Source organism: Crotalus tigris, unplaced genomic scaffold, assembly GCF_016545835.1.
Source record: "Crotalus tigris isolate CLP2741 ecotype Arizona unplaced genomic scaffold, ASM1654583v1 scf7180000020166.501630, whole genome shotgun sequence".
NCBI lineage: Eukaryota > Metazoa > Chordata > Lepidosauria > Squamata > Viperidae > Crotalus > Crotalus tigris.
In genome coordinates, this window is record NW_024097884.1 from 434,214 (window position 1) to 458,381 (window position 24,168).

Here is a 24,168-nt window from a genome sequence, read left to right on the forward strand (position 1 = left end):
CTGTCTAGAAACAGCGAGGAACCAGCCCCTGCCGTGTTGGCCCCGCCCCCTGGGTGCATGCTGGGGAGGGGTAACCCTTTGTGAGGAATGAAGAAATGGACCATGCCTTGGCACTTGCCCCAGTCCCACTCCCTTCTGCCAGAGACCCTCAGATCTGTCCCACTCCTGCCCAGGCCCCCACAATCACCCTTGCCGCGAAAGATGTAGAGCTGGCCATGTCCACCTAGTAGGCCACACCCACTCCATCCATGCCCACCCAGTAGGCCGCACCCACCCTGGCCATACCCGGCCCCCCGAGGGAAAAAGCAATGCTGATGCGGCCCTCAATGAAATTGAGTTTGACACCCCTGTTCTAGGCAACGCCTTCAAAATGGAAGATCCGTGCAGGATCTTTTATTTTCTGCAAGTAGTTAAGAGATCAGCTCGTCCGCTTCTGGCTATGATGACATCGGTTTCCTCTTTGCTGTTCACTCCTCTTCCTGCTTACAGGAAAGTAAAGGGATCGGGAAGAAAAGTACAGGTGGTCCTTGACATAATGCCATTCGTTTAAGCAACAGTTAAAATGGCACCGAACAAAGTGACTTGCAACCAGTCCTTGAACTTACAACTGTTATAGCATCCCTACAGTCATGTGATCAAAATTCTGGCACTTGGAAATCGGCATATATATATGTATTTGATGGTTGCAGCAAGAGGGGGTGGGGCAGGTTACGTGATCACCATCTGTGACCTCCCCAGCTGTCTTCCAACAAGCAAAGTGAATGGGAGGGGGGAGGAAAGCCGGATTCATTTCACTGCAGTGATTTGCTTAAAACCTCAGCAAAAAAAAAAAATCATAAAATCGGGCCGGACTCCTTTAACTACTACCTTGCTTAACAAGAGGAATTCTGGTCACAATTGTGCTTGTTAAGTTGAGGATTACCTTTATAAATAAGCTCCAAGAATAGGAGTGAGGAGCCTTAAGATAGGAGTAGGGAGCACTGACAGCAAATGGGGGAACGTGACTCTCAGCAAGACACCCCCCCTTTGGTTCGGTCCTTTATAAATTCACCGTGTTCTGGTAAAAAAGGGATAATTCACCTCCCTGTGTCAGTAGTTCTGATACAGTAAAGGTAGTTCATTTAGTGACCGTTCGAAGTTACAAAGGCATCTCCATTGCAGCATCTCCAAGATCAAAATTTGGACCCTTGGAAACTCTTGTATTTACGACGAACTGCAGTGCTTGGGGGGTTCATGGGATCACCACTTTTGAGACCTTCTGACAAGCAAAGTCAATGGGGAAGCCAGGTTTCACTTAACAACTGTGTTTCTAATGTAACAACTGCAGCGATTCACTTAACAGATGTGCCAAGGAAAGTCATAAAATGAGGCAAAATACTTAATAAATTTCTCGCTTGGCAAGAGAAATCTTGGGCTCAATTGTGGTCGTAAGTTGAGGACTACCTGTACACAAAGCTGCTGTTGTGATGCATCTTAGTGTGGAGGAAGCTGTTGCTGGTGTGCCCATATCCAAATGGCACAGTTCAATATTTTAATGGGGTAAGCATCTAGCCCAGGGGTAGGCAACCTTGGCTCTTTTATGACTCGTGGACTTCAACTCCCAGAATTCCTGAGCCAGCATGGCTCAGCTTGGAAACTTTCCCTTTCCCCTCAGCATGGCTGGCTCAGGAATTCTGGGAGTTGGTCCACGAGTCATAAAAGAGCCAAGGTTGCCTACCCCTGTTCTAGCCTCTCTAGAGCCATTAGGAAACAAAATACCTCCAAACAATCCAAACTCAGCTGAACAACAATTAATGCTTTTGATGGTTAACCACAATATAAAGTCAACAGGCAACAGAAGTAATGAGAATATTTTCAATATTGTATACACGATAAAAAAAAAAACAGGAAAATTCTGGGGATGGGCAAAATGTGTGGCATTAAGATGCCCAGTTCTCCTGGTCTGAGACACATCCTTGGGCTTAAAAATGACTTTTGGGACCATATTCCAGTGGAGGGGAGGGGACACAAAAACTGAAATTAATTCAATTTACAAATTTTGTTTAGTTATACAGATAGCATAGTAACCTCCTGTGTCTTTGATACATTTTTTTTTCCTTCTGTCACATGAAGAATTATCCTTTCTATGGCAATTTGCAAAATGGTTTGCAGGGTGTGTGTGTGTGTGTGTGTGTGTTACAAACAGTCCTGGAGAAGCAGGTTCTGCGCATATAGGGAACATCTGTGACAAAGACTGAAGGGCAGCAACAAACATGTTTCACGTGTATGCGTGTGGTTGAGAGGCTGGGGACGATTTGGGAACAAGATGTGTTTATGGCCAATCACTTATATGCCTTTCAATAAAATATGTACAGGATATTTATGTGCTTGTTTATGGCTATGTACCCCTCAGTTTCAAGTCTCATGTGGGAGGAAAGGCTGTGGGTAAGTCTGACCTTCCATTAGTCCATCAGAGGGCCAGAGATTTGGTCTACCTGAGCTCATTCTATCAACTGTAGCCAGGGTACCCCTTTCTTGCTGAGTTAAATTAAGATGGCAGAGCTTCCTACATGATTCGCTGTCCATAGGTCCATGCTCTTCTGTTTGGGAGTCAAAGCATGCTCTCCATTTCATGAAGAGAACAGGGTGAAGAGTTGGTTGTGTTAATATAACAGCTCGCCTTCTGCAAGGAAGTCCCACAGGCCCCACACAGGGTGATACAGAGGATAGCCTCCCTGTCTAAAGCTCAGAGTTGGCTGGAGTATTATTGCTTAATGGCTGAGCAAGGCTGCCTCTGCTGTTCACTGCCGGCTGGTGTCTGGTTCCATCTTAATGCTGTTTCTTCTAGCCTCAGGCTGTGCTGCTGGAGCCTGGCATCTCTCAGAAAGTGTTTCCCCAAACTCTAAAAGAGAGCGAAACATAGAAATTTAAGTTTTCCTCATCCATTTCAAAGCTCAGACAGGCTGTTATAGACCTATAAGTGGCACAAGGAACACAGCAATAGCAATGTGCTTTACAGCCCTCTCTAAGCAGTCTACAGAGTCGGCATATTGCCCCCAACAATCTGGGTCCTCATTTTACCAACCTTGGAAGGATGGAAGGCTGAGTCAACCTTGAGCTGTTGAGGATCGAACTGCTGGAAGTCAGCAGAATTAGCCTGCAGTACTGCATTCTAACCATTGTACCATCACCATTCTTCAATTTTATAGGTTTCCTATTAGAGCACAGAAAGAATCCAACTTTCGTTTTCTGACATTCTCCAATGGCTACTAGATAAGGTTTCTATGGATAGTCTTTGCCTCATCAAAAAATTGACTCCATATACTGATACTTTTAAAAACTAATTATCAAGAAAATTAAAACCACTGAGCAGGGACTTCCCAAATAAAGGACTATTGATGTTGGGGGGTTAACACAGGGAGATCATGGAATGAGTATGACCTCTCTCATTTTTCAGGGTCTAAACGTCCATTTTGGAGGCCAGCAAACAAACTCCAGGTAAATCTGTCTGCTATGTATTTAAAAAATAAAATCAGAATTGTATGTCATAATGGAGATTCCTTTTCTCCCCAGTACTTCCAGGATCTTCTCAGAACATTTTGGGAGAAATCCAGGAACTAACGTTGCTATGGGTCACAATCTTGTTTCTTGGTTTCTGAACCACATGCATTTAGTGCCCCAAAAGTGCCCAGTACCTCACTAAAGCTGACCTTTCCCGAATCATACGCAGTTTGCTTTTCTCCACATTCCAGAACACAACTGTAAGATGAACCCTCTAGTAACCCTTATTTTTGGCAACTTGGTAAATCTTTTTAGAAACAAAAGCTACCCCTCCCCTCCCCTCCCCTAATTTGGCTGCAGTTCCCTAACATCCAGCATACAAGCTTCCAAATCTGTTCCCTGGAAAAAAGTAGTAGTTTTGGCTTTTACTCAGCAGTGACCGTATTTCCCCCAAATGATGCAACAGATCCTCATATAGATGGAGATTGTAGCTCTCCTCATTCTCAATGGTATCATTCACTCCTGCCCGGCTCCCTGACAACATAATTGTGTCAGTATTTTTTTTTTTATTAAAAAGTTTTATACAAGTTTTTAACAATATCCCCCCCTATAATAACCCCCTCCCTCCCTCCCCCCCTCACTTCCCAGAGCTGGTTACAGGGTTACAAATAAACAAGCAAATTCTAAATAGACTTACCCAACTATACAAATAACAAAATCAATAATGTGCTTTAACTCGAATACAAAACAAATTTAAGCAAATAAAAAACAAGCAAAAATAACAATATAAGCAATTCCAAATTAAAAACTAAAAATTATTCATAATCTAAAATACTTTTTAATCCCATATCAACTCTAACCCATATTTACTCTGCATGTAATTTATCCATCTTCTCCACGCTGAGGTATATATTTCTTTTAAACAACCATTCATCCATAATAAACACAAAATTTTCCCTCCAATATAACCCAACGAACAAACTTACATTCGATAAACTTGTCTCTTTGCTTTTTTTCCCCTACCCCTAAGTAAATGTATTAATACCCTCCTACTTAAGAAGTTTCAGCAAACCATTCATCTTAATCACTAAAATTATCACCAACAGAGATCATTAGAATTTAAATTCTTTTACACCTTTACCCATAATATCTCATAATTATTTTTATACACTTTAAATTAAAAATTTATAATATATACTCCCAAATATTTAAACTTTTCTACTAAATCAACACCTTCTATTATTTTTTTTCTTTCATCTACATACTACACAAATCATTCACTAGTCCTTTAAAACATACTAAATCAAACTACCAACTAAACTAACATTTATTGTTCTTTTTCTTTACATCTACATATTACACGAATCATTCACTATTCCTTTAAATTGTGTCAGTATTGATGACCTTCTCCTTGCCATCCCAGCCTTCTGCTGCCCCTCAAATTTCAAATGAAGCATAAAGAGACTTTTCTGCTGTGGCTCCTGACCTTTGGAACATCTTACCCCTGCCCATAATGAGGACTGCTCCCCCCCCCTGATCTTCCTTAAGGGCCTGAATACCTGGCTCTGCCATCAGTGGGAGAGTATCACACTGGAGGTACTTGATGGAGTAAGAAAAAAACTCTGCCTCCCCTCCTGCGCATCCTGCTCCCTCCGTCTTTTAACTGTAATATTACTTTTGATTGTAATTATATTTTATTGCTTTTTAGAAATATTTGCATTCTAGTTGTATAGCTTTTAATGTTGTAAGCCACCTAGAGTAACCTAGTAGCAAGGTGGACAGCAATTATATCTAAATAATAATAAAACGAATTAAAATAAAATAAAACAAACAAATAAAAAACAAATAAAATAATAAAACAAATAAAATAAAAATAAAGTAAAATAAAATAATAAACTAAATTAAATAAAAATTTAATTTAATTTAATTTAATTATAAAATAAAATAGCTACTTACCAGGCATCTGGGGTTTTCCTTGCAAACATGGACTGAGCCTTCCCACTCGCTCATGGGACACCAGCCGGGCCAATCGCAGCCCTTCATCCATCAGTGTCTGCTGCAGGATGTGACGACTCCATAGCCCATGTGGCGGGAGACTCAGCAGTGCATCAGAAGCGGTGTTGGGGGGTGGCGTAAGCCGGGGACAAGACCCAGTAGCTATGGAGAAAAAGAAGCAAGAGGGGAAGGGCATGCCTTTAAGTAAAAGGTATTAAATCAGTAGTATACTGCTCTCAAATAATCTGTCCCGAGCTTCAGATAGCTAGAATAGGCCCAAAGGTAACAGGGAAAAGTTGCGCTGCATGTATTTGACTCTGGAATTATTGAAAAAAATATATACTGAGTTGTACTTAAAGGTGAGAGAGAGAGCAGGAAAGTGTATTGAGATTCCTCAGTTATCTTTCACACTCCATGTGTGCTACCAACTCACTTCCCTGGAGGAAACACAACACCTTTTCCTAGATGGTCTGTTAAGGAGGGGAAGGATGACAGTGAGAACTAGAGGAAGAGATAGATGAACCTTAGAAAATGTGAATTTTCCATAAAGGGTTATCAACTTTACATAGAAAAGTGAAGATTTATTACTTTAATACGGTGTTTTGTAAACTTGGTGACTTTAAAATGTGTGAGCTTCAGCTCCCAGAATTCCCCAGCCAGCATGCTAACTTTTGAAGTTGCCAAATTTGAAAAACATTGCTTTTTATCAGAGAATAAATAAATGACTGTCTACATGAATATAACTGAAGTTCTCCAAAACTATTAAGACATTTAGCTTTTTAAAAATTCAATCACTAATGGTTTACTAATTTTAGACTGCATTTAGAAGAATAGTGCTGATTTAACAGCAGCTGTTGACAATGAAGAGATATGCTGAACAATGTTTTCTATTGTATTCTCTTTTTTCCTATTTCAGCTCTACTCTTATAATGTACAGATAATCCTCAACTTACAACAGTGTATTTAGTGACTGTTTGAAGTTACAACAGCTCTGAAGAAAGTGACATGACCGTTTTTCGCATTTACGCTGTTGCAGCATCCCCGTGGTCACATAATTAAAATTCAGACTCTTGGAAGCTGATTCTTATTTATGACAACAGTTCATTTAGTGACCGTCTAAAATTACAACAGCATTGAAAAATGTGACTTATGACCATTGTTCACACTTAACAACAGCATCCCCACATGATCAAAATTCAGATGCTGGGCAACTGACTCGTATTTACAACGGTTGCAGTGTCCTGGGGTCATGTGATCCCCTTTTGTAACGTTTTGACAAGCAAAGTCAGTGGGGAAGCCAGATTCACTTAACAACCGTGTTACTAACTTAACAACTGCAGTGATTCGCTTAATAATTGTGGCAAGAAAAAAGCCATAAAATGAGGCAAAATTCACTTATCAAAATGTCTCACTTAGCAACAGAAATTTTGGGCTCAATTGTGTTTGTAAGTTGAGGACTACCTGTATAAAGCTCTCTTCCTCAGTCTTCACAAACTAAACCAAAACCACAGACGTGCTAACTGGATTCTGAGAAAATGGAATTGCGTCACTAAAAGTTATGTAAAAAGAAAAAGTCAACATAGTTTACATTGGGGTAAATAAAAAATTATGAAGATAAAATTATAGAATAGAGATATTAAAACACAAAGTAATCCTATAAATAATCCTATAATTTTGCAATGAATAATCTAAACACTATAAATAATTAGGACAGATAACTAACTCTACAACTACTATAAATAAAACTAGAATTTATAAACAACTCTAAGAATGTAAAGCTATGCTAATTTATATTAAGTTAATATTTGCTGAAGTTCTGCTAGGGGTTTGTTTGGATTAAGACCATTATGAGATAACTATTTATAACAAAGAAATAGCAAAATAAAACATGAGTGGTATGTTCGTATTTAAAAGGAGAAGAGGATAAAAGGAGGGTGAAGAGAAAAAAACAAAGAAAAAAAGGAAAACGTACTAAGATAAGGAAATTTAATTAACACACAGCATCACCTCACTTGGAGGAAGCTGATTTGGGTACACTCATCATATTTAAACTATCATACGGTTTGTTTACTTTTGGTTTCCTGAATGTGAAAACCCAGCCATTCTGATTTGTAGACTATGATTCATAGCTTGGCATGCTGTATAAACCTAGCCAACCATGGTTTCCTCCACAAAGCAATGAAATTAATAATACTTTATTAGTTTATGTTATGGTCACACAGCAAACCAGACTGAGTGAAGGGGGTGGGGGGGCAGCGAACTGTCATAATAAAATGTACAAATTGCAACTTCTATTTAACCAGTTTGAAGTTAGGGTTAAAGTAATGCACTGCGGAATACTGCGCATGAGGCTGAGCATGTTCCTTGCTCTTGTAAAGTAGTGCATGAGAGTCACTGTTCCAGAGACCACATGGATTCTGCAAAGAGGAATGACATCACTTTGTGTGAAGCCTACAAAAAACAACGCCTCTTTTGTAATTTCTACTTTACAGCCTAGTTCCATAATTGATACCTACGGAAAACTTCCTTAAGAGCCCAGAGCACTCACCTTGTGGATGTCCATCTAAGCTTTCCCCAGACAAGCTGGCTGTGTCTTCTTCTACGCTGGATCGGTATGGAGGAAGGAAGGGTTCACAGACCAAGGGAAGCTCGTGGCGGCTGTGTTCTGCAACCTATTGGGAGAATTACCAAGAAAAATAAAAGGGAAGCTCAGCTGGCTGCCTGCCGACTGCACTTTCTCTACTAGAGCTGTGAACTTCAAAACTGAAAAATGATCATACCTTTTTTACGACGAGCACTAAAATACGTCATTAAACACACTTGCACACAAAATATAATCTTGGAACAAATCTGAATTGAAAGGCGAGCAATATGCTTGTGTGATTTTGAATCTTGAATTATCAGCCAGCTGGCTTGCCTGGACTCATGTTGTATATGGATTAGTATGACATTTCCTCCTGCACTTACGTATTAAATTCCATTTAATCTGTTTAGTTACAAATGATACAAGAAGGCTGGGGTAAGAATTTGATAAAAATAACATGGAGGCCTTGTTTTGGGAATCTTGGAACTTTAAAAAAAAAAAAAGTTTTGGCCAGAGTTCAGAGGACAAGGAAATGATAGCTTTCATCTCCTTAGCCTGCTTCCTTCTAATCTGCTTGCTCCCTGTCAGTACTACTATGTCATTATTTTTAAATGCGTCCATTAAAGAGGATCCTGAATTGGCAAGAAGTACATTCTGTTTCCCAAACCCTAATCCACTCTCCCCCCTCTACAAATTGCTACAGAGCATGCTTGCAAATTTCATGTAGAAATTGATAGATATTATGCCTGCCTCATTCAGTAGAACAATGAAGAAATGGAACTGATGTTTCCTATTGTGCATGTGTTAACTAGCAGTGTCTCCACACTAAGGCCAACTCTGGCATTTCACACATTCAATCCATGGCCGAAGTCAGAGCTGGTTGGGAATGGGGCTGGGAGCAATTTTAGATACCTCAACTTTCATAGATCAATGTAATCCTATATGTAATGATCATATAATACACACGGCTTTTTTTCTCATAGAACGCCCAGAATGGAGTTCCGGCACCTTTTTTGGATGGAACCTTGTAGGATAGGCAAGGCGGGTTGTATGACATGTGTGAGTTCCGGCACTTTTTTTTTTTTTTAGAAAAAAAGCACTGATAATACATGTAATCACAATGTACCGTAAATGCCGGCGTACAAGGCGACCCGGCGTATAAGACGACCCCTGTCTTTATAGCCGGGCCGCATTCCTAGAACGTCGTCTTATACGCTGGAAACTACCAGTATTTCCGGCGTATAAGACGACTCGGCGTATAAGACGACCCCCGCTTGCGGAAGTCGCCTTATATGCCGGCATTTACGGTAATGATGATACAGGATAATTATATATTCACCATCCTTTCAGAAATGTACATGTACACCAATATGTCCAGAAAGATGTGATTACATACTATATATATACAGATATGTCTCTGTTGCCTTATTCTTGAAATTAAAAGTTGCCAGTTAGTAAACCCAGAGAATTCTCCTAGTTTTTCAAGGACTTGTAGGCCAAAGAAAGATGCTGTCACACTGGTAGAGCACACAAAGCTTGACTGTTGAGAAATCTGGACTCACACCTTTACCATATTCTTTATCTAAGTTTAATAACAATTTTAACAACATTAGCCTGGTGTTATCTGGACTCAGCAGAGAAGGGTAATTTTAAATTAATCCTAATCTCCAGCTTTTGGGTAGAGAGATGAGAGGTAAGGGCGGTTGTAGAATTGAATTGTTCTGGTTGCAGCATTTTTTCTCTTTTGCCCATCCCTTAGGCATATTGCAAGTGTGAGAACTGGAGACACAAACAAAAACATGTGGTCAGCCAATCAGGCAAAATGGGTGGCCTCTCTCCCCACAAAAAAACCAGAATTGTCCTCCTCTGCTAGGTCTTCTGAAGTCAGACCAATAGGTAAGTGCCAAACTAGCCTTGGCATGCAGTATGAAAATACCAGCAGGTTTTCTTACGCTATCACTCCTCCCTTCCTATTGCTCATCTTCTGATTCTGTTCAATGGAGCAAACAGTTTTCTCATAAATTTGCATAAGGACATGAATTTGCATAAGGACATGAAGATACGGTGGTCAGCAGAGAAGATTTGCATCCTACTTTCCCAATCTGGACTGAAAGATTACAAGGGGGAAAAACCCTCTGCTTCACTGGAAAAAAAAAGATCCAAATGGACCACTGGTTTTCAAATAAAGCATGCATTGTTTCATCATCATATTTTTTACAGTATTTTTCTTTAAAAACTCAAAGCATTTCTCTACCTTTTTTCTCTTGTGCATGCAAATATAGCTTATCTTTTTTCTCTTACCTCTTGCTTGAAGCGCTTAGCTTGTCCACCACAGTTTTCATCTGGACGCAGTCTGAGGACAAAAGTCATAAAGGAGTCAGCATGTCCAACTAAATAATATATCCAGGAAAATCACTCCTAGCCCAATCACAGAAGAATCATTCATGCAACAGTCCATATGTTCTAGAGTAGACTACCCTGGTCCAGGACATGTGCCTGTGCCAATTCAGCATTTACAAACATTTGCAGCCTGGGGTGGGGGGTTGGAATGAATACAATTTAATGGACTGATATAAAGATATAAAGCATTAATAACATCACAGAAGCTAACTATCCTTTGCTAGAGTTATATTAAATAAGGCTTGATACCAGCTGAAATTTACTTTTCCTCAAACACAGCTTGCTAAACAGACCATAATGAATCAATCTACGTATTAAGCTTAATGGCTAAGTCTGTTGCACTAAGTTACATTTTTGTTCTTTGTGGTCTGTTTGATTAGGCCTAATGGGAGGGGCTCACTCATCATACTTCACATGGTTCACAAGTTGTGATGGCTGAATACACAAATGAAAGAATATCAAAAACCAATACAGATAGTTCTCGACTTACGACCACAAGTGAGCCCAACATTTCAGTTGCTAAGCAAGACGGTTGTTAAGTGAATTTAACCCTATTGTCTTGCAACAGCTGTTACTTGAATCACTGCAGTTGTTAAGTTAGTAACACGGTTGTTAAGTGAATCTGGCTTCCCCATTGACTTTGATTGTCAGAAGGTTGTGCAAAAGGGGATCATATGATCCCGAGACACTGCAACCATCATAAATATGAGTCAGCTGCCAAGCGTCATATGAGTCAGCTGCCAAGCGTCTGAATTTTGATCACGTGACAGTAGGGATGCTGCAATCGTCATAAGTGTGAAAAATGGTTATAAGTCACTTTTTTCAGTGCCATCGTAACTTCGAACGGTCACTAAAGGACTACTTGTAAATCAAATCATTTTATTATGATGGGTAAAATAGGCCCTTATTTTAAACATAAGAATCTGTGGCCTCATAGGATGAGAATGTGTTTTAGTTAATCTTGGGCTCAGGCTCTCCATCTGTCCTAATATTCATACTTATGAGAAAATCAAATCTTTCTCTATAGAAGCAATTGCAATTTCCCAGGGTTGCTGAAATCAGGATACTGAGATTTATTCTGACCATGTTACTCAAAATGGTGTCTAAGTACAGTAGTGGCCAAAATTGTGGAAACCTTTTGGGAAAAGTGTACAGTAGAAATGCCACCTTTGGTTAAGTTTCCACCAATTTTTCTTCTAATGTCTTTATAACTGTAGCCTTGTTCACTTAATAATACCATTTTACATCGCCTTCTGGGCAACCAGTCAACTGTTTGCACCATTACTTTAATTTTATTACGTTTTACAAGCTCACTAAATGAAAGAACACAAAAAAACCCGACCAACTTGATAGCGATCACATAACACACTGACAAATGTCCTCCTCTCCCCTTCAGTACATGACATCAATAACTGAATCCTACTGTGATCTGATTGGCTCATTGCCAAAACAAGATGACACCTGATTGGCTCTCTAAACACTCATGATCATTGGCTACCATCAGATGAAGGAAAGCTACCTGATATCAACCTAAGCAAGTTGTGCTTCCTTTTTCTGGTTATTTGGTTATAACTTTTCATCGAAAACAGTACAGATAATTGAACAAACTTTGTTGCATTACACTCTTGATTAAATTATCTTTCCATTGATATATAATTTTATGGTACTACTCCAAAAAAAAAAAGTGGCGTTATTAGCCATCAAACCTCAAATATATACTTTTCCAAAAAGGTTTCCACAATTTTGGCCACTACTGTACAATTTTATATGAATGGAGGCAAATATACGTGTCCCAGGATAATATTGCAAGATCCAATCTGGGTCAGTCCTCGGGAAAGTGGCCGAAAGCTCCAAGGAGTAAACCTCTGGTCCCGTTGACCGATCCAGATTGGATCTTACAATTTTACATCCTGATTTGATAAGGGATCACAGTCGGCACAAATCCTAGTTCTCAATTTTTCAGCTGTAAAAGGGAAAGTGATTAGTTCAAAAGTCAAAGCAGAAACTTTTTTTTTACTTTTTAAAACATTAGAATAAACATGAATTACGTGAATTATATAATGGAATTATGCACATGTACATAATTCTAGGCCCCAAATTTTAGCTTTAACATGATGCAATGGTTTCAAAATGGAAAACATTAGTTTTTGAGCTCTTTGTCACACACAAAAGGTTGGGGATGAAAATAATGAAAACTCAAGGCTCATCCAGGATTATTCTTATATTGTTTAATTAGGATTTCCTGTTTTTGTTAAACCAACTTCAAAGACAAAGAAGTAGCAAATTAATAATAAAAGGATTGTTTTCCGAATGCCCGAGGTACTCTTGGGATAATTACCTGTATTCGTTAGCATTAGTGGGCAGATAATTAACACAGGTGGACAAATCGTACTTTAGCTCCAGCTTAGCAGAGATCACTTTGCACCAATATTCGGCATATTTCACATCTAGCATTTATCTTTGATAGCATGTTCCATAATATAGGAATCAAGGTCAGATGGAATACATGCAAAATGCTTTTTTTTTTAATCTGCTTGTTTCTATGGGATATTCCAAAAGGTATTTCAAACCGTTTGAAGGAATTGGGTTTCTTCAAGCAACCTGAAAGGGATAATTGATGAAGATTGTGACTAGAAGCAATAGCAACTTATTCTGCCTACTGAGAACCTTCCCAACAGTTTTACCACAATCATTCAAGAGATTACAGCTCAGTTTGAGAACCTCCCTTTGCTAATGAAACCACAAAGATCTGAGTCTTACCTGGAACCTTTCAGTGAAGATAAGTAGCTGCTCTCCCGAGCCACCTGACGTGACAGCGAGAACAATTCCACACGACGCAACAGCAATGAATTGTCTCGCAGACAGAACTGAGCAGCAGCCTCGTTAATTGTGAGCTGAGAGAAGAGAGGGAACAGAAATGATTCTCTGAGAAAGCAGAGGACCTCAAAGGCCCAAAGCATTTAAAACTGTGATTCTCAAAAGTTTCTGAAAGTAAGGACCAGTAAATAAACAAGCTTCATTTGAGACTGCCCATCCTCTTTATTTTTAAACCTGTTTTAAAATTAAATTTGTATTGAAATGTAATTCATAATTATCTATTTACTATGGCTTGGATTATTTTATGTTCCCAGTTCTTGACACATCTTAACACAAACCAGTCAACCATGTTTTTCAATAGAAATCTTTGGGTACAAAGAAAAAAAGGATGAATAGATCATCAGCCCAATGAGATATCTTATTTTTAGTTATCTATCATATTTTCTATTACATTAATGACACCATATACTATCTTCTACATTTAGTTCATCACCATATGCTATGTGCAATATTAACGTTAATCATAATTTTTGGTAATTCTTTGTACACTTTAGTCCCATGAAGGTTTATAGTTGTACACTATATTTTAGTATATACTGTATTTTAATTTTCCTGGCCAAAGTTTGTATGTATTGACTGCTGTCATAGGAAGAAGCATAATCCACTAATTTTAAATATTATTTATGCTGGCCTTGGGATGAAAAAATATATATTTGAATTTGAACTCTTCCTATTTGCTTTTTTTGTTTGGTATGAGGTGACAGCTCCATTCATTATACTGCATGTGGATTCAGTTGGTAACTGCATTTAGGGCCTGTTCATTATTAGCATTTTGTTGAAGTTAGTATTCACATTCTTACATTTATTATCATTTACAGACTACATGAAGCACTTTTCAACCAAAGATCCATTTTAATGAGAGAGAGACAAAGAGAGAAAGAAGAGGAGGAGGAGGAGGAGGAAGGGAGAGAGAGAGAGAGAGAGAGAGAATGCTATGAAGTACACTGTTAGTTTACTTTTGCCACAATGCTTGGAATAGTTCAACAATGATTTAGAGTAAGGCAGAGTCCATATCCACTAAAATTAACTCTCAATGAATCAATGGATATTCCTATTAATAAGTTAAAAATTGTAGGACTGGAAGGACACATCGTTTGCAGTTACTCTCTAAGGCCCTATTCCTTGGTTCTTCAGCCAAAACTCTTGAGGTTGGTGGTCCCACCACTGTGAAAGTCTTTTTCCATAGAAATTTTTAGATTAATTCTGTATCATTTAAAAACAAAATTACTATCTTAATTGTATAGGCTAACATAGAGGACTGCACCAGTACAGCCTCCTTTGAGTTAAGCTCAGTTCTCAGTGATTACTTCAACTCATCCATATAGTTTTCTTCACACCATCTGGGAATGAGCTGCCTTCTTTCAAGATTTTTTAAAATTTGTTAAACCCACAGTATATCCTGAGGTCCCCCATCCAAGTGACAAACAGACCTGCCCTTGCTTAACTTTCCATTCCAGATGAGGTCAGCCAGATGCTGCCCCCTACTGAGAGTGTACAGTTTATTACCATAGTAGCATTAATATTAGACATTCTTTAGTCTGCTAAACATTGAATACTTTAAGCAAATGACATTCTTGAGTTTTGGTTGACCAGTGTAGCTTCCCATGGCTCACCTCATGAAGGGTGAGCTGTTTGCCCTCACATCGCCGAGTTTCACCCCGGCCATAGATGGCACTGTGACGCCGGATCTCTTCTTCCTTCCGAGGGTCTCCATTGTCCATCTGGAAGATATGCCCTACTGTTTTGGCCAACTTCTTATTCAGCTTCAGGAGGGTCTTCAACTCCACATCTCCACTGCGCGGACAGCTGCGCAGCAGGCGATCCACCCCATCTGACACTGCATGGGCCAGCTCTGGATCGAGATGCTCAGTGGACGATGGGGTCTCGCTGGGTGAGGTTACCCCTCCTTCTTCTTCAGACTCAGGGTTCCCCCACTGCATGGCTGACAAGGGGGACAGCTTCTCTCGTGGCTCGGAGGGACTTTTGGAAGGGGAAGTGGCACTGGTTTTGCCAGGGATCTCTCCTGGACTGGTGTGTCCATTGGTGAGTGATTTCTGGCTCCCGGACTCGGAGATTTTGAAGAGTGGTATGCTGCTCACAGGTATGGAGGGCACCGGCTGGTTGAAGAGACCAGGATTGGTTGCCCACTCCCGCAGAGCCTTCTGGAGTCGCCGGACATGGAGTGGCTTGGTCGCCATGCCAACCAGAGCCATGATCTCCAGGAACTCTTCCTCACCAGCCTCGCACAGTTGCTGCACATCATCGCCGCCCTGCTGGATGAAGGTCTCATAGTAGGAGAGGAGGTTGGCTCGCTGGAGGACGCGGTAGAGCTGCAGTTCGCCCAGGGTGCGGGGCAGCAACAACGCCATTGCCAGTTGCCTGCGGGGGTGACAGAGTGAGACTGTGAAGGCCAAAGTACAGGCAGTCCTCAGCTTACAACCATCTGTTTAGTGACTGTTCGAAGTTACAATGGCACTAAAAAAAAAAAGACTCACAATCTGTTTTCACACTTACGATCTTTTCAGCATCCTGATGGTCACTTCATCAAAATTTGGGCATTTGGCATATATTTATGAGAGTTGTACTGTTCTGGAGTCATGTGATCACCACTTATAACCTTCGCAATCAGTTTCCAACAAACAAAGTCAATGGGCGAAGTGTTTTGCTTAATGACTGCATGATTGACTTAACAACTGCAGCAATTTGCTTAAAAACTGTCATAAAATGGTCATAAAATGGGGCAAAATTCATTTGACAACTGGGATTCAATTATGGTCATAAGTTGAGGACTACCTGTGGTGGCCAAAATGGAAGGAGGGCAGCCCCTCTCTATCTCCATACACAGTACAGGCAGGAGAAGAAAGAAGAAAATACTTGGCATTCCTTTTACACTAGGTTTGCAAGTTTAAATTAGCATGAGCTATCAGTGTCATGAATTAAAGGGCTTTTCTTTTTCTTATTGTCCATGTCCCCATTCACATAAGAACAACGGCTTGATGGATGTAAACAGATGGTTTATACTGAAAATTTCCTCCAGTTTCTTTGGATGAACAGACCCAAATTTGGCTGAGGGATCTGATCCAGCCCAGGAGTCTTTTCTAAGGCTCTACAATAAACAGGGGAGGCTTTCTACACAGCCTCTTAAGTGTATTGTAGTTCATATATTCCCTGCTCTGTTAACTCTACATCACTGCCATATTCCTGAGGCAAATAAAGGCCCAGCCTTTTCTTTTCTCTCTCCTTCATGTTGATAACACCACTCACCCCTTGCTTTCTTGGAATAAAGTCCCACTGTGCTCAGTGGGGAGTATTTCTTATTAAGTGTATTTTCAGACTGCTGCTGAAAACTTCAATTACTCCTTAGGATCCTGCTTTCTTGATTGCTGCTTTTTTTTTTTTTTTTTTTTTGCTAGCAGGAGAATTTGATCTTGCACTAGAATTCAGTGGGGATGCACACTGTCCATCCATCCCACCCTGCAACCCCAAGCTCTAATACATTAATCTTGCCATCAAAAGAAAGCTCTTGTACTCCATTTTAGTTTTTGCTTCTGCACTGAGGGTTTTATCTTTATTATAAACCTTCAAGTACAGTAAACTACCCTAACCTACAATAACAGCAGCCCATGCATCAAAGTCTTTTTGCCTTTGCACTACCAGCCTGATCAACATTACAATCAAGCTTCTGTCCTTTGAAAACCCAGTGGGACATATTCACCTGCTTAGTACATATGCGTGCTCACACAAAACCTAGCTTTTCTGCACCAACCAGAAACACTCGGCACACACCTCTTGCTGGGCCTAGTAACCAACATGCACACCCATATCTGACTCCTCCAAACGCCCACTGCTTGTTCCTTCTTTATCCACCCCTGTGTGCACACTCTGTCTTCTATTACAAAGCCATTAAGACAGTGAAGCAATGGGCTGGGGTGGAGTTGGCACTCCACGGATACCAACAGAGCTGCCATTATTTTCTCTTCTTGGAAGAGGCTGAAGATAAACAGCGGGTGAGGAAATTTTGAGAATACAAGTGGGAGATATGTGGGTGTGGAAGGGAGGGGGGCTAACGGGGAATGCAATTGTAATGTGGGAAAAACCTTGAGAAACTGGGCAAAGAGACGCTGCCAAGGGAACGGTCAGATAAGAGACAGCATGGCAGTGCAGCTGGATACTGGGTGGGGCAAGAGGCTCACAAGGGATCCTCCCTATTTCTCCAGCTGTAAAGGAGATGGGGAGAAAAGTGTACTTTCCAACATGCAAGATTTTGTCAATTATAACGAAGTCAAATTAACTCATCTGGACAAGATTCTTAACTTGTTAACTTGGTGAGGTCAACAGCAACTGATGGTTGCTGACAGACACTGTTCAGATCAAACTTCACTATCTTCCTATAGTTCTTGCTGGTCTTCTCTAGAGATGCCAACAGGGTAAGTATTAAAAGTATAGGTAGTCTTCAACGTACAACAGTTCATTTAGTGACCGTTTAAAATTACAACACCCCTGAAAAATGTGACCATTGTTCACACTTACGACAGCATCCCCATGTTCCCATGACCAAAATTCAGACACTTAGCAACTGACTAGTATTTATGATGGTTGCAGTGTCCCGGGGTCATGTCATCCCCTTTTGCGAACTTCTGTCAAGCAAAGTCAATGGGGGAAGCCAGATTCACTTAATAACCACATTGCTAATTTAACAAATGCAATGATTCCCTTAACAACTGTGGCAAGAAAAGTCATAAAGTGGGTCAAAACTCACTTAACAAATGTTTCACTTAGCAACATCATTTTGGGGCTCAGTTGTGGTTGTAACTCAAGGACTACCTATAATTATCCAAAAGCCTTAAACATTATACTGCCTGGCTTATCCTCTTATTCATATTATCATTTAAAGCACTGGAGAGAGATTGTAAAATTATAATTCTACGATTACTACCTGTAAAATAGATTTTCTAATCCCAATACCTGATATTTCTGGATAAAGCATTAAAGATTAGGTATTAATCCATTTTAACATCAGTATTTCAAGCCCAGGTTGAAAGCTCAGAGATGAGATTGCTTTTATCCTGGCTTTTTTCTTTCTTTCCAATGTTAACTTAGCTGAGGGAATTAAACTCTTCCCTGCCTCATATTCTTTCTCAGACACCATGCTGGTGTGATTTTTCTGGGTGCACCATGGCAACTCCCAAAATGCCCTCTCTGAAGTACTGAAAGAGATAGGAGTGTTTCTGAGCCTGTGCAGAATCCACCGGGCTCATTGGACTCAAGTCTCCAGAACAGACTGCAAATAAGGTTGCACAGGTGTGGGGGGGCGTGGCTCCCCCCTCCCCCAAAAAAGCAAGTTGAGCCCCTACATCCTTTTGAACGTGTTGGCATTTTCACCAGGGACACCCTTTGCATCCCAGCAACTTCTGGAAGAAGCCTTACGTCGAAGAGCTGCGAGGTTGGTAGCCGATTCCTCTACGCCAGTTCTTGCCTGCCTCGCTTGCCCCCCTCCCCACAACTTGCTTCCGGTCGATCCCCTCATCAATCCACTTCTCCTGCTTCCCCCTCCCCCTCTCTTTCCCTCTTCTCGCACCCCCCTCCCCGTGGCAATCTTACCGCGCCAGTGGATTTCTTCGCAGCCTCACCGATGTGCCCGTCAAGCATGGACCCAAGGCCTCCGAAGCCTGGCTGGTGGCCGCCCCTTCTGCTGGCTCTCTGCGGAAGGGCAGACCTAGAAGGAGCGGAGCTCCCAACGCAGCACCCTTGTCCAGCTTCGATGGTCTTCTGCGTCCCTCCGTCGGAGCTTCTCTGTCCGCCCCCCCTCCTCCTCCGCTCCCTTCCCTCTGCGCGCCTTTGCGCTGAGCCTTTGGCACGGAATTGCCTCCCACGCCGCCGGATTCACAATGGAACGGCGGCGGCAGCGGCTCTGAGCTGCTGCCGCGCGTGGGAGGTTTCGGGGGCGGCAGGCAGCTTCTGCCTCGGACCAGAAAAACTGCAACAGCAGCTTCAAACCGCCTTCGCCACCGCAAGCGCCGGGGGAGGGGGAGGTACAGCATTTACCGCCCACCTTCCCTCCTCGCGGCTTCCAAGATGCGATGGCCGGAAAGAGTAGGCTTCCCCACCACCGCCCCGCTTGATTGCCCCAACTTCTTCCACTTGTCTTCAGCGCGGGCGTTCGTGCGCCTCGGAAGGAGAAGAAGATCGAGTTGATGGTCCAGGCGCGGACATCATCAGCCTGTCTCTTTTTTTCTCTCTCTTCTTTTGCGACGTTTTGCAAGCCTGAGCTTTGTGTGATATACGCCCCGTCTCGGTGAAATAAACTTTCGTGTATTTCAAATCAGTGGGTTTCCTGCCGGAGCGTATATGCCTGTCGCCGCTTTTCCCGCCTCTGTTAGGTTCATCATGTGTGCGCAATAATGCTTTCGTGAGCGCGCTGGTTCGCTCACTTGGACATTCGGATGTACACGGAAAAGTTCGGTGTGGGTTTTGTTTTGTTTTTTATACACTAAATGTTTGTTTACACTGTGGGTAATGTTTACACTGTGCGGAATAAAGTTCCGGGATCGAAGGGAATTGCTGAGAAAATAATACATCCATTCATTGAAGACGTGGGGAGTTTCAAATAGTATGAGGCTCAAATCAGGATACAGGGTTTGATTCGGTATTTCCCAACCTAGGCAACTTACAGACTTCAACTCCCAGAATTCTCAGCAGTGACCAAATATGGCTGAGAAATTCTGGGCATTCAAGTGCATGTATCCGAAAGTTACTCAGACAGGAATTGACCTACCGTACTTTTAAAATAAAGTACTGTAATCGCTTCCTTGAGCTGTTTTGCCCTGAATTCAGTATCCATTTTATTGAAACATGCTAGGAGACCTGCTGCTTTATTTTTGAAAAGCAAAAAGCAGTGCTGTACAAATGTATGGGGAATGGTGAGAACACGTTCATATTTTCCCCCATCTGCAAAAATAGTGGCTGGATAAAAAAGCAAGGCTTGCTTTTTTTTTCCAGTAACAGAAGAAGTATACCCCATGTGAATTCTGATCTTTGTTTCATTAATAGTACACAGTTACTTTGGTGGAGAAAGGCTGCTTATAATTTCTAAATATCAGAAAAGGGATTTCTTGATAACAATAGAATCATGTCTGATTATTGATTATGGTAGCTGCCATATTGAAAACAATAAAGCTACTTTATACCAGTTTGTGTTGTTTGTTTGTTTGTTTGTTTTAGTGTCTTCAAGTCAAGTTAAGTCCTGAAGACTGCCTGCACAAGTCCCTGCAGTTTTCCTTGGAAGATTTCTTAGAAGCGCTTTGCCACTGTCTGCTTAGGAAGGGCTGAGAGAGAGCAATTGACCAAGATACCAAGCTGGCATCCTGCACCATCTCCTGGTTTCTAGCTGGGTGCCTTAACCACTACACCAAATTTAGCCATATAATTCTCCAGGGCTGGCAGCTGTTCAAGATCTCAGAATGGATGGATCTTTCTTATCACCTATTTCCAGTGGTGGGATTCAGCCAGTTCGCACCACTTCGGCAGAACGGGTAGCTAATTTTTTGTTGCTCAGGCCCAGAATGGACTTCCAGAAGCGGCATCCACACAGAGAACCGGTTGTTCACATATTTGAATCCCACCACTGCCTATTTCCTTCTTTTATCTTTAAATGGCAAAATTGACATGTGATTGGAATTTGATGAAGTGGGGGCTGGCCCTAGTTTTAGAGAGAATGATTGTCTCTGATAGTGCATAACTACAAATTGTTCTTCAATATTATCGTATTGCTATAGACAAGGAGAAATGGTACTTGTGGAATTTTATACATCATTTTCCAGTGTTTTTGGGTACCATGTACTGTGTATTTTCTAGTTGTGAATTGCAATTACATTGTTTCCCAACTGCAATACCAATAATGTCAAATTACCTACTAAAACCTTTTGAGACACTCTGGCTTGCTGCCAGTCCAACTGGATGTTTTTTTTAAAAAATCATAATTGTTTTAGAGCTTGTCAATTTTGTGAAACAGAAAACAAATATATTGGTTCATCTCAGATATATCTTGAAAATCAATATAGAAATGCTTTTATAAGTTAAAAAAATATGCACATTCCTTCTCACTCCATACTCTCAAAAACCCAACCATGATTTTTCATTGCCCATCCATCTAATGCTAAAGAAGTCTCAATTCCTTACAATCCTAAATTTCTATTTTCCTTTCTAGCTGGGATTAGTTTGTGGGTTTATTTTTGGATCGTCTTTGTGATACAGGAAACATCGCTGTGGGGTTTGCAGTTACGGAAGTTCCATTCCTTTCTCTACCACCCACACACTGTGCCTCCCCCCACCCACGCATACACACTTCTGCTCCTTCTGATAGAAGTGTCCAATCTGTTGCAGGTCTCTTGGCTCCTCAGCAACAGTGCCATTCTGCATGCAAAGGAAGATGTGGGCAGAGAGCTTGCTCTGCGGAGGTGGGGACCTCTGACCAACTTTAGCTGCTGAGAAAAGATTTCTATTCAGAGATGCCTGAGCATAGAATTTCACTAAGTGGCCTCTCACAGGGCTTGTGACTGCATTTTTTCAAAGGTGTGTGTGTGGGGGAGGGGGATTCCAAGCCCTGAAGCCCTCCATGACCAACCTCAGGCTCAGGGCTTTTGAGTTTGACATCCCTTAAATTGTGCTTAAATCCCAATTGTCTCCAACACTCACATTCAACAGGACACATTAGGGACCAGCAATAAAGGGAAAATGCTGGCTGTAGGGTAAGATTTCAGCCCCTTCCTTTACAGCCTTTTATGTGCATGGCTGGAATTAAAGTCTCTATATTACTGAAATTTGTATTTGTTTGTAATCTTCAACTGGGCAAAATGATACTTCATAGGGCAACACTTTTTGAATCAATGTACTTCAAGTGGGCTAATTTTCAAAATGCATCCAAAATCTGGGACTTGCGACTCCAACAGAATTGAAATTTGGCAATTCATGGCTTCATGCTTTGGTGCTGCTGCACTGCTGCAGTCAGCTAGAATCATGTGATTGTTATTTCTAATGATCCCTGACAGCTTCCCACAAGTCAGTTACAAGCCAACAGGAAGCATAAATTCAATAGAGCTAGCCATTCATGCACTCTTCTCAAACTGTTCTGTGCCTCAAGCACCCTCCCTGATTCTTGCAATCTTAAGCATCCTTTTTGACTCTCACTAAGCAACATGCACCCTCCCTGATCCACATGGCATCTGTTGTTTTATTAAATCAATGGGGAAGCCAGCAGCAAGTCTAAACTCAATGTGACAGGAAGAGGGAGAAAGGGAAGAGACAAGGAGGAAAGGAAGAAACTGGGAGAGACAGAGGGAAGGAAGAAGGAACAGGAAGGAAGGAAGACAGGAAGAAGGAAGGCAGGGGGGTTGGGGGAAGAAAGAAAAAAGGGGGTGAAGAAAGGAAAATTTCCAATGCTCCATCAACTTCCCACAAGAAAACTTAGTGGGGAAACTGATAATAAGTTGGAGGCTTCTCCCACTCCCACTGATTTTTTTGCCCACCCATAATCATTTTGTTTTTCTGTTTAGGTAAGGAAATATCTCTAAAACCATGACTCATCAGAACACTTGTCTAATTTAATAAATAAATAAATAAATCAGCATTGAAAGCAAGTTTGAGTAAACATGCATAAGATTGGAGTGAAAGAATATACATTTCATACAAACCATGGATTGTTTAATCATAGCTTATTAAGCCACAATACTTCAGGTTTGTGCAACATGCTAAATCATACATTATGATTTATAAATCACAAGAGCTAGAATTTCAGCCTAAATCAATAAAATTATATTACCATGTATCCTAATGTAATACACAAGCTACATATACAAGAGTTGGTGCTACCACTAGTGATTAGAGCAGGAGAGATCACTCTGGGGTAAAAACCCAGATTGGCAGCCAGATTACTTTCTTTCCCTATTCCATGGCGTTTTACTTTGTAACTGGGCACACGACCAAGGAGCATTGGCAGTAGTGTGTTCCCATTTCCAGCAGGGCTATTTCCTCAAAAACAAGGTGCGGTGCTAGGAATGTTAGTAAGAGGAAGGCTTATAAATCAATTCACACTCGGCAAGTGAATTCTTGTAGAATATAACTATTCTGCAAGAAAAATTTACAACTACTGCACAGTATAGTTTCTCATCCAGCCGACCAGGGTCCTTCTTTCAGTTTTCTGAGACAAGATTCGAAAGAGGTGGAAGGAGGCGTGACCCGAGTTAAAAAAAAAAAAAAATCTTCCTTCGGAGAAGTACTTGGGGATATGGTACTGCAGAAACACTGCAAATATCTTCATAATCTCCACTCCAGGGGGTGAACCTTCCCTCCTTTTTTAAAGGCGAGCAAAGTTACCTTTCAAAATAAATACATAAATAAAAATAAAATAAACCCAGGAAAAGCAATCTAGAAGCAAAAAGCCCTTCGCCTTCGTTTACCCCACCCACATCCCTCCCGATGCGCCACCCCCTCTCCGATAGTCCGGCTTGCCTCCACGTGTTGGCCTCCCCCGCGCTGGACTGACGCACATCCTGCCGCCCACGCGGGCAGCGGCGCGCGACGCGCGACGCTCGCGGGGCTTGCTTGGAAGGCGCGCGCGCGCCCACGCCCGGCCTCTTGCTGTCCCTCCAGCATTAAAAAATTATCCGGCACAAAATAGAATGGATTTTTCTTCCTCCCCCTCTTCTTTCCGTCCCCGCCCGCCCTCGAGAAATAGCCCTTACTCGGGAAAAGAATAAAGCCAGGAAGCTGAAATGCATTTAAAGCTTAAGCCCTTTTGCCGCGCTTTGACGGCTTCCTTGCTCCCCCATTCCAGG

General features: G+C 41.3%; 1 protein-coding gene across 1 annotated transcript; it reads right to left on the minus strand.

The window, feature by feature from the left end:
• Positions 1-269: 269 nt before the first annotated feature.
• Positions 270-20,365, minus strand: NAB2 (NGFI-A binding protein 2). Its single transcript, XM_039365714.1, has 7 exons — positions 18,938-20,365; positions 14,950-15,715; positions 13,220-13,353; positions 10,361-10,412; positions 8,024-8,147; positions 5,437-5,637; positions 270-2,881 (listed from the first exon to the last, which is right to left on the minus strand). The coding sequence occupies exons 1-7, from the start codon at positions 19,375-19,377 to the stop codon at positions 2,781-2,783; spliced, it is 1,818 nt and encodes a 605-aa protein (XP_039221648.1). The 5' UTR covers positions 19,378-20,365; the 3' UTR covers positions 270-2,780.
• Between the last annotated feature and the right edge of the window lie 3,803 nt (positions 20,366-24,168).

Bases quoted from the DNA above. Each gene is read 5' to 3' on its own strand.
- NAB2 (XM_039365714.1), bottom strand. From the start codon at position 19,377: ATGCTGTACCTCCCCCTCCCCCGGCGCTTGCGGTGGCGAAGGCGGTTT. The intron at 15,716-18,937 runs GTAAGATTGCCA...TCACCCCCGCAG, and splicing joins CGAAGAAATCCACTGGCGCG to GCAACTGGCAATGGCGTTGT. The intron at 13,354-14,949 runs GTGAGCCATGGG...CTCTTCTCTCAG, and splicing joins AACAGCTCACCCTTCATGAG to CTCACAATTAACGAGGCTGC.